The 11212-nt window shown below is 40.6% G+C and overlaps 1 protein-coding gene across 1 annotated transcript; it reads right to left on the reverse strand.

Moving 5' to 3' along the window:
- Window positions 1–9983: 9983 nt before the first annotated feature.
- Window positions 9984–11083, reverse strand: LOC145029748 (wall-associated receptor kinase-like 2). The gene has a single exon (XM_078978223.1). The coding sequence runs from the start codon at window positions 11081–11083 to the stop codon at window positions 9995–9997; it is 1089 nt and encodes a 362-aa protein (XP_078834349.1). The 3' UTR covers window positions 9984–9994.
- Window positions 11084–11212: the final 129 nt, after the last annotated feature.

Consider the following 11212-nt stretch of genomic DNA (forward strand, 5'->3'; position numbering starts at 1 on the left):
CTCTAAGGTTGACTATCCCTAAGAAGTCAACACAGGTCAACTCTGGTCAACGGTCAACGGTCAATGATCAACTTTGACCGGACTCGGCGAGTGCACGAGGGCAACTCGGCGAGTCTAGATGTTTTCACCAACTCTCTAGGATTCCCTTCTTACACGTCGAGTACTCCCCCTGACTCGACGAGTTCCACCTGGAAGAATCGCGGGGCCACCCCGACTCAACTCGCCGAGTCTCAAGAACAACTCGGCGAGTCCCAGCTCGACTCAGTCCTCTTGACCACCCTTCCCTAACTCGCCCTGACTCACTGAGTCAACCCATGACTCGAATGGACCACTCACTGGCCGATCCAAGGCAATCTTCAAGCTACTCGCCGAGTCTGCTCATCGGACTCGGCGAGTCCATGCCATGCAATCACTCAAACTCGCTTCTAAGGTCAAATCTGTTCCATCAATTCATAGATCTGGCCTTCCTAGACTGATTCACCACGTAAAGCCCCAAACTTGGTGTACATACAACCTCTATATGTCCATATATGAAGAATTATCAACAAATATCACAACTCAAGGTCATAACCTCCATTGTTCTTCATAAAGCTTGATGAATGAGGCTCTCTGGACCTCTATGGATCCAGATCCAAAGCCTCATCACTAGCAAGGGACTATTTGGCCATCAAATCAACCCAACAAAGGCCACAAGAAACCCTAAATCCAAATATACTTCACAAAACAGAAGATGAGCCGAAATCATACCTTTAGATCGATGATCTAAGCTTCAAATCCACAGAATAGCAACCTCCTTTGCTTCCTCTTGGCTAGAACCTCCCTCTTCTTTGCTAAACAACACACAAAGGTCAAGAAATGCTTCCTCTCTCTCTCAAATCGCTAAAGCACTCTAGGGTTTCTCTCTATGGACTGCTGGGTACAAATGACGGCCATAAGGCCCTTTAAATATGTCCCAAACCCGAGAAATTAGGGTTTCATTAAACAGCGCGGACTCGCCGAGTCCATATCCTGGACTCGCCGAGTCCAGGCGAATCCTGCGTCCAGAATCGCGTCCCTACTCGGCGAGTCTGAGCTCCAACTCGCCGAGTCCCCTCTCAAAACACCAAAATCATAAACAATAAAGATACCTGGAAATCCGGGCTGTTACAATTCTCCGCCACTAGAACTAGACTTCGCCCTCGAAGTCTCGCTCTGAAAATAGCTCCGGATGCTGCTCCCGCATCTCGCGCTCCGGCTCCCAGGTCATCTCTGATCCCTTCCGGTGTTGCCACTGAACCAACACCAGAGGTACCTCCTTGTTCCTCAGAACCTTGATCTTCCGATCTCTGATGGCCACTGGCCTCTCGGCATAATTCAGGCTCGCATCCACCTGAATATCCTCTAATGGAACCATTGCCGACTCATCGGCTATACACTTCCTCAATTGCGACACATGAAAAGTGTCGTGGACCTGCCCCACCTCTGTTGGCAACTCCAAACGATAGGCTACCCGGCCTACCCTCGCAATCACACGAAATGGCCCAATATACCGGGGTCCCAACTTGCCCCTATTCCTGAATCGAATCACTCCTTTCCAAGGAGAGACCTTCAGGAGAACGAAGTCGCCGACCTGAAACTCAAGCTCGGACCGGCGTCGGTCTGCATAACTCTTCTGTCGGCTCTGGGCGGTCAATAACCTCTATCTGACCTGCTGAATCTGCTCTGTCGTCTGAAGCACGATCTCTGTACTGCCCATCACTCTCTGCCCAACCTCTCCCCAACAAATGGGGGTCCGACACCTCCTACCATACAACAGCTCAAAGGGTGGCATACCAATGCTCGAATGATGGCTGTTGTTGTAGGAAAACTCTGCCAAGGGTAAATACGCATCCCAGCTACCCCCGAAATCTAACACACATGCTCGAAGCATGTCCTCAAGCGTCTGAATCGTCCGCTCACTCTGGCCGTCTGTCTGGGGATGATATGCGGTACTAAAATGCAATCTAGTACCCAACTCCTCATGAAATTTCTTCCAGAATCTGGAAGTGAAACGCACATCACGGTCCGAAACAATCGAGATCGGCACCCCATGCCGAGATACCACTTCTCTCACATATATCTCCGCCAACTTCTCCGCTAAAGAACTCTCACTGATGGCAAGGAAGTGAGCGCTCTTCGTCAACCTGTCCACAATCACCCAAATTGCATCAACTCCTCTGGCAGTCCTCGGCAATTTGGTGATGAAATCCATAGTGATCTGCTCCCACTTCCATTCGGGAACCTCCAATGGCTGCAACTTGCCATGCGGTCTCTGGTGCTCGGCCTTAACCCTGTGGCAGGTCAAGCACCTCTCAACAAACTAGGCAACGTCCCTCTTCATACAGGGCCACCAATACTCTTTCCTCAAATCCAAATACATCTTCGTGGCCCCCGGATGGATCTTAAATTTCGACCGATGAGCCTCCTCCATCAAAGTAGCACGCATACCGCCCACAAACGGTACCCAAATCCGACCCTGAAAAGTCATAAGCCCTCGACCATCCGTAACGAACTTTGAAACCAAACCAACGACCCGTTCCCTCTTCTGCATCCCCGGTTGCATAGCCTCGGCCTGTGCCCCACGAATGGCATCCAATACCGGAGCTATCACGGTCAACCTCAAACATACATCTCGTAGTGGTGTGCTCTCCGCCCTGCGGCTCAACGAATCGGCTACCACATTAGCCTTGCCTGGGTGGTACAGGATCTCACAATCATAATCCTTGACCACATCCAACCACCTCCTCTGTCGCATATTTAGGTTGGGCTGATCCATCAAGTACTTCAAACTCTTATGGTCCGTGTATATCGTACACCGAACCCCATACAAGTAGTGACGCCAAATCTTGAGAGCGAACACTACTGCCCCCAACTCTAGATCATGCGTGGGATATCTCGTCTCATGAGGCTTCAACTGCCTCGATGCATATGCTATCACATGACCCCTCTGCACCAACACCGCACCCAGCCCCAAAATCGATGCATCACAATATACCACAAAATCCTCCATCCCTTCCGGGAGACCTAATATCGGGGCTTCGCACAACCTTTGGTGAAGTGTCTCAAAGGAGGTCTGCTGCTCGGGACCCCATGAGAACGCAACACCCTTCCGGGTCAATCTGGTGAGTGGCACTGCGATCTTGTAGAAATCCTTGATAAATCTCCGATAATACCCTGCCAACCCAAGGAAACTCCTGATCTCAGATGGTGACTTCGGCACCTCCCAACTCATCACTGCCTCAACCTTGGCCGGATCGACCAGAATCCCTTCCTGGTTAACAAGATGTCCAAGGAATTGGACCTCCCGCAACCAGAAATCACACTTGGAGAACTTTGCATAAAGCTTCTCCGATCTCAAAACCCTAAGGACCTCCCTCAAATGTTCCTCATGCTGCTCTCTAGATCTTGAATATACCAGAATGTCATCGATAAATACAATCACCGACCGATCCAACATCGGCCTGCATACCCTGTTCATGAGATCCATGAACACAGCCGGGGCATTGGTGAGCCCAAAAGGCATCACCACAAACTCGTAATGCCCATATCGCGTCCTGAACGCTGTCTTCTGGACGTCCTCATCCCGCACTCTCACCTGATGATATCCCGACCTCAAATCTATCTTGGAGAACCAAGATGCTCCCTGCAACTAATCGAATAAATCGTCGATCCTCGGTAACGGGTAACGGTTCTTGACCGTCAGCTTGTTCAACTCCCGGTAGTCAATGCACATCCGGTGTGAACCATCCTTCTTCTTGACGAACAGGATAGGCGCTCCCCACGGTGAGCTGCTCGGCCGAATAAACCCCTTCCCCAGCAGCTCCTGAAGCTGCGAGGATAACTCTTGCATCTCTGGAGGTGCAAGACGATAAGGCACCTTAGCGATAGGCGCGGCCCCTGGAATCAAATCAATACTGAACTCCACTTGCCTCACAGGAGGCACACTCGGTAACTCCTCGGGAAAAACATCTGGAAACTCACGCACCACCGGAACCTCCTCAACTGAACTCAGTCTCTCGGAAGCCACCCGTGTATCCATCACATACGCCACAAAACCCTTACAGCCCTGCTGTAGACACTGCCTCGCCCTAACGGCCGAACAAAAAGCTGATCCTGAACGTGTACCCTCGCCGTACACTGAAAGAACTCCCCCACTAGGGTTTCGTATGGTCACCAGCTGACGCTCACAGTCGATAACCGCGCCGAATCGGCTCAACCAGTCCATGCCCACAATGACACAGACATCACCCATCGCAATAGGAATCAGATCAATCGGAAACTCAACCCCGAAAATATCTAATACACCTCCCCGGAGAACCTCCGTGGCACAAATCACTCTATCGTCAGCTATGGAAACTCTCAGAGGCCGACTCAATGCCTCACGGCTAACACTGATATGCTGACTAAAGGCCAAAGATACAAAAGACCGACTCGCACCCGAGTCAAATAACACTAAAGCAGGTACAGAGTTCACAAGAAAAGTACCTACGCATAACATAATATAAGCATAATATCTCAACATCAAAATAATTACATGAAAGGAAACATACCAGCCACAACATCGGGCGCAGCGCGGACCTCCTCCGCAGTCAGCTGGAAAGATCTCCCTCGAGCTCTCGGCGCTTCGACCTTCACAGGCCGACTCTCTGTAGCTCTGATGGCGGCAGGAGCAGATCCCTGAGATGCTCCGCGCAACTGCGGACACTCGGCCTTCCGGTGTCCGGTCTGGTTGCAGTGAAAACACACTGCAAACCCCTTGGGGCAGTCCTTGGCCATATGCCCCTCCTTGCCACATTTGTAGCAAGATCCCGCTCGGCAGACTCCATCATGACCCTTGCCGCACTTCCCGCAAGTGCAGCCCTTCTGGCTCCCTGGTTTGGGATTAGCGGGCTTGGCCCGCTTGGCTGCCGGCTGAGACTGTGCCGGTCGCCGATCCCTCCCCTGAGACTCCGCCTCCTCCCTGGCCTGAGTCTCAAGCTCAATCTCCCTCTTCCGGGCATTTGCCTGAAGCTCAGCAAATGTCCGGTACGAGTAGTTCGCAGCGAACTCCCGAATATCCCGCCTCAAAATGCTCAAGTAGCGACTCATACGTGCCTGCTCAGTGGATACGTGCTTAGGGGAGAACATCGCCCTCTCATGGAACATCCTCGTGATCGCTGTAACTGACTCAGTACCCTGCTTGAGAGTCAGAAACTCCTGTGCCAAACGTTCCCTCTCCACCTGGGGAACGTACTCATCTCGGAACATGACAGTGAACCTCTCCCAGGTCACTGCCGCAAGCTCAGCAGGCGTATAATGCGCCGTCACAAACTTCCACCAGTCCTTCGCTCCCAAGCGAAGCTGGTTCAACGCGAACCGAACCTTCAAATGCTCAGGAGACGAGCAAGTGAAGAAACACCCCTCAATATCAGATATCCACCTCATAGCTGCCACCGAATCCTGAGTCCCATCAAACTCTGGTGGTTTCGGGCTGTTACATGTAGGCCCCAAGAGGGTGGACCAGACGTGTCGAGGCTCGGAGAGTGGACCAGGCCGAATGAAGGCCCGGCGCGGGCGGACCAGTCATACTGTAGACTCAGAGAGTGGATCGGGTGGATTGAAGGCCCGGTGCGGGCGGACCAATCACACTGTAGACTCGATGTATATGGCTAGACTCGGAGGGTGGACCAGGTGGACTGTTGGCCGGTGCGGCGGACCAGTCACACAGTAGACCCGAAGTGCATGGCTGTTCTGTGATCGGATATGTTATGGCATATTATGCGTGTATGGTATATGTGGTTGGTATTTTGGGGATATCTCACTAAGCTTTCGGGCTTACAGTTGTGGTTTAATGTTTTTCAGGTTCTTCAGGAGACCGTGGCAAGGCGAAGGCGTGATCGTACCGCTCCTCATGTTTTCGTCGTGATGTGATTCTGGGAATACTTTAAATAAATTGTATTGAAAACCTTTTTGTAATAACTTTAATGGAATCGGGTTGTTTTTGAAAATTTTAAATTGGTTGAAATTTTTCGGTCGTTACAAATATGTTAAAAGTTAAAGACATAATTTTATAAGTATAAGTAAAAATAGTATTGTAATATTGAAATTTAGTTTATTTATGATTACACTTTAGGTTTGATACTCATTTAACCTTATTAACCAACTTATAATCATTATTAGAAAGACACTACAATTTATCACTTTTAACTATTTACAAAATATTATTTAGGTTGTTTAAGTTAAACTAAAATTTATATTTAAGTTGATCGTGTAAGGTTATAGTTAAATGAGTAATTTAAGTATTTTATACAAATTGTTCAAAAGTTGTAGCTTCAAAATGGTAATGGTTTACATACAACAACATATAAGACCTAATAAATTAGGTGTAATATATTAAAAGTTAAAAACATAACTTTATAAGTATAAGAAAATATATTCTTTTAGTATTGAAATTTAGTTTATATATGATTACACTTTAGTTTTTATATTTATTTAACCATATTAACCAACTTATAATCATTATTAGAAAGAAATTGAAAACTCATGGGAGTTTCAAATGAATGCAGTGAAAGGAAAAAAAGAATAGGCGTTTCAAATGAATGTGGTGCAAGGAAAAATGTTAGCTTTATAAGTATATAATGATAAGTATTAAAAAACTTTATTATAAAATAATAGTGATGTAAATAATGACAAGGAAGAAAAACTAAAGTATTATACATGTTTAAAGAATAACAAAGAAAAAAAAATAAAGTAGTCAACATGTTTAAAGAAAGACATAAAATGAAAAGACAAAATTACAAAAACGGTCTCTGTGGTTTACCAAAAGTCACAAAGTCAGTCCCTAATATTTTTTTGATGCAAATGGTCATTGTGGTTTGCGAAACTTGCAAAGTTGGCCCTTTTTACTAACACCGTTACTAAAATGCAGTTAGGGGCTAAATCTGTAAGGGCATTTTTGTCTTTTTCAAGTATAGAAGGACTGAATTCATGACATTTGAGAAACCACAGGGACCATTTTTGAAATTTGTTTGAAAAAATGAATTAATTTGCTGAATTAACAATACTCATGACATAAAAAAAAAATGTATAAATTCTGTTGGGACACTAGTTCTAAAACCATTTTTTCGGTTATATGCATTAAAAACAACTTAAGAACGATTATGTTATGTATCTAAACAATTTATACGGTTTTTTTTATTTTTTTTTTTATTTTTTTTTATTTTTATGTCAAGAGTACTATTAATTATCGTAAGACAAAATTACAAAAATGGTCTTATCGTTATTTTGTTTTTTTAAATAAGATATATAACCGAATAGGTTTTTTATGTTTTTTTTTAAATACATATAACCGAAAAACAGTTATATGTATTTAAAAAAGATGAAATACGTATTTTAGAACTAACGACTCAAAAGAATTAATATATTTTTTTATGTCATGAGTAGTGTTAAAAAAAATATAATATACGAAAACATATTTTTTATATGAAAACGTATTTTTTAAAGAAATAAAAAAATATATATATTTTACGTAAAATAAATACATAAAAATACAAATTGTTTGTAAAGAACAATTTTTTTTGTAATACGACTAAAATACATTTTGTTTTATTTAAAAAAAGGTTATGTAAAAAAATGTTTTTTGTAATTTATTTATTATTTAAATATTAACGTTTTTGTTATTATATAAATTAGTTTTATGGTGCTATAACTAAGTGAACAATCAACTCAACCGGTTAAGGTTTTGGTGAAATAATGGGGGCTGGAGGTTAAAAAATGCCAACTTTGCAAGTTTCGCAAACCACAATGACCATTTGCATCAAAAAAAACAATAGGGACTGACTTTGTGACTTTTGGTAAACCATAGGGACCATTTTTATAATTTTGTCAAATGAAAAAAATAAAGTAGCCACTTTGTTTAAACAGAGGGGTTGTGGGCAAGGTTTTGAAAACCAGACCGAAGACCGAACCGGTCGTCTTACTGGTTCGATGGTTCAAGTGGTCCAACCGGTCGGTCCGGTCTCAAAAACCGGAAAAACCAGATGATGTCATAATTATATTTAATTATATAAATAATACAAAAAATGAAAAAACTAAATATTTTTTAGAATTTCCGGTTTTGACCGGTTCAAACAAATACCGGTTTTTTGACCTTTATGAACCGGATCCGGGACCGGTTCTCGGTTGAACCGGTCGAACCGGCCGGTCCGGTCCGATTTTCAAAACATGAGTTGTGGGTAAAAAAAAAAAATACTTTATGGAAACATATTTATTTTTCTTTAATATCCAAAAGTTTAAACCAAGGTTATAAATAATGTGAGGAGTGGGTTTGACGGCAATGTCAAAGTTAAGCAATGACGAGCTTTAGCGAGCCATGATGTTTTTCAAAGAATGATTATTTTATATACATTAAATAAAGATAAATCACATAATTATTGAATTTTATCAAATATATCAAGTTCCTAAAAGTGTTATATTAATATTTAATATACAAAGTTAACAAAAACTTAATTATTTTAGACCCGATTAGAAAAAACAAAAAAAATGAAATAAGCAATATAAAAAAATCATGCCTTCAAAAAAACTCGCACTGTAACGCGATAAGGTGCACGTTGACACATTATTTGGGCGTCACATTTAACAAATCCGTCTTAAACGTTTTCGTAATGACTACATCACGCCTTGCGTCTTAAGACGCATTGAGGCGCGCCATGACATGATTTTTAGAACCATGGTTTTAATCATGGACAAAATTAGCAATGTATATAAAATTTAAGTGGATGAAGAAAAATCAATCCTCAAAATAACTATCAATATATGGAGAGTTCTATATTATGCAAATATGTTTTAAAAATCACGTTTTTAATTAAAGTTGGTATACCGATTGGTTTCGGTTTAACCGGGTTTTTAGAATTTTTATTTTCATATTTTCCTATACATACAAACACAAAAGTTTAAACATTAAAAATACATAAAAAACAAATTTTAAGTCATTTAAAATATATTAAAAAACACATAATCATAAGTTTTATATCAATTTACATACATAAAAAAGAAAATAAACAAAATATAGTTTTAGATGAATAAACACTTTCAAAATGTTTCATAACATTCCCCATGTGTTTTTCTACAATTTAAGAAAAATTTAAATAGATATGAAAACCGACCTTTCGATAGGCTTATTAGTTTCTTCTTAATTACTTTTCTAAATAAAAACTGTGATTAATAGCCAAATAATTAAATTTCTAATTAAATATTATTTGATAAGTATTATTTAAAAACACAATTCTTATGTTAAGGACTTCATAGTTATGATCACCTCAGAATTAAACATTCCAAAGAAAAAATCATATTCAAATCTTACGTGTTTCAATTTTGGAATGACCCGTCTTTAAAAAAAGAAGACGTTATGTTACTAAAATCAATTTAATACTTTACTACAATAATAGATTTGGTGTAAATCTTATTAGTGACTATTTTCCATAAGTTTATAGATCTAGCTATTTGAAATCATTTAATATTCAGATATCAAACAATAACGGTAGGGGATATTTAATTTCCCTAATTTAAATCAAAAGATGTATTTTTCTTAAAATATAAAATAAAATTATGTGGGTGTGAAATCAAAACACATAAATATCCTCTACAAGTCCATTTCGAGAATTTAAAATAATTAATTAAATTTTAATATTTTCACAAATAAACTTATCTAATGTATTGGGATGTATTGGGAGCCCTGAAAAGATACACATAACACCATTCTTTATTTATTTATTTATTTATTAAGAACCAATCAAATTTCAAACAATGGAAACATAAAATATATATGATATGAAAGAAGAAAAAGATATAACATATACCGTACTTTTTGGCCTTCAAACGAATTTATCGATACTAGTAATTAACTAAAAGAAAACATAAGGTTTACCATAACTCATAGACTACGGTTGTCGCCAACTATCCATAATGTTCATGTTGATGTTGACTCGTTATATGTTAGCTATACATCATCATGTTGTGTCGCATGTCCAAAATTAGTTTGATGTGTAGAGGGCACATGTGACACTCTGATTCTTTCTAATTCAGTAGCAACTTCTTTCATTGTTGGCCTATTTTTTCCATTGAAGTTCAAGCATCGCATTGCCATGTTAGCCATAGCCAACAACTCATTCGTAGAACCCTCCTTAACAACCATTGCATCAAAAATAGACATCACACGACCTTCTTCCATGGCTAGCATAAAGTATGTAGCCAAGTTTCTATTTTCACCAAATCTAGTAAAGGAAATAGGCTTCTCTCTTGTCAAGAGTTCCAATAAAACAACACCAAAACTATACACATCACTTTTTTCAGTGAACTGACTCGATTGAAAGTACTCTGGGTCTAAGTAACCAAATGTCCCTTTGACTAAGGTAGTTAAATGAGTTTGATCAATTGATACAAACCTTGACGTTCCAAAATCAGATACTTTGGCTCTATACTGTTCATCCAAAAGTATATTAGTCGTCTTGACATCCCTATGGTATATCGGAATGGAGGTTGCGGAATGTAAGTAAGAGAGTGCTCCAGCAACCTCTGTAGCAATGTGTAATCTCATTGATAAAGAGAATGAGAACTCACCCGTTTCATCTTGAATAAGATCATATAACGTACCATTTGAGATGAACTCAGAAACAAGTAGTGGGACCTCAGTCTCTAGGCAACATCCCAATAATTTAACAACATTTCTATGGTTGACTTGTGAGAGAATGACTACCTCATTGATGAACTCTTCTAGTTGGCTTTCATCAACCATCTTTGATTTCTTGATTGCTACGATCCTTCCATCAGCTAACATACCTTTATATACTGTACCTTGACCTCCTCGACCCAAAATTCTATTCTCATTAAAATTGTCGGTGGCCTTCCCCAATTCGTTGGAAGTGAAAAGTATGGTTTTCTCAACTAAAGCAACATCAGTTGCTTGTTGTTGTTTAAGAAGCAGACCACCATTGCGTTTAAAAAACCTTTGTTTCCTTTTCTTGGCTTTAGTTTTCTTGATTATTTTGTACAAAGCATAGCTGATCACCGATAAGAGAAACAATCCCATACTTATACTAACACCTAAAAGAAAGAAAGTATATCATAATTAATAAATTAACATTTGTTCTAAAAAGACATTTAGCAATTCATGTTAATGTAATATTGAGTATGCCTCCCACAAAAGATATATGTTAGT

Source organism: Lactuca saligna, chromosome 2 (genome assembly GCF_052625555.1).
Source record: "Lactuca saligna cultivar CGN05327 chromosome 2, ASM5262555v1, whole genome shotgun sequence".
Taxonomy (NCBI): Eukaryota; Viridiplantae; Streptophyta; class Magnoliopsida; order Asterales; family Asteraceae; genus Lactuca; species Lactuca saligna.

What these genes read in the sequence shown, in the direction of transcription:
- LOC145029748 (XM_078978223.1), bottom strand. Translation starts at nt 11,083, where the DNA reads ATGGGATTGTTTCTCTTATCGGTGATCAGCTATGCTTTGTACAAAATA.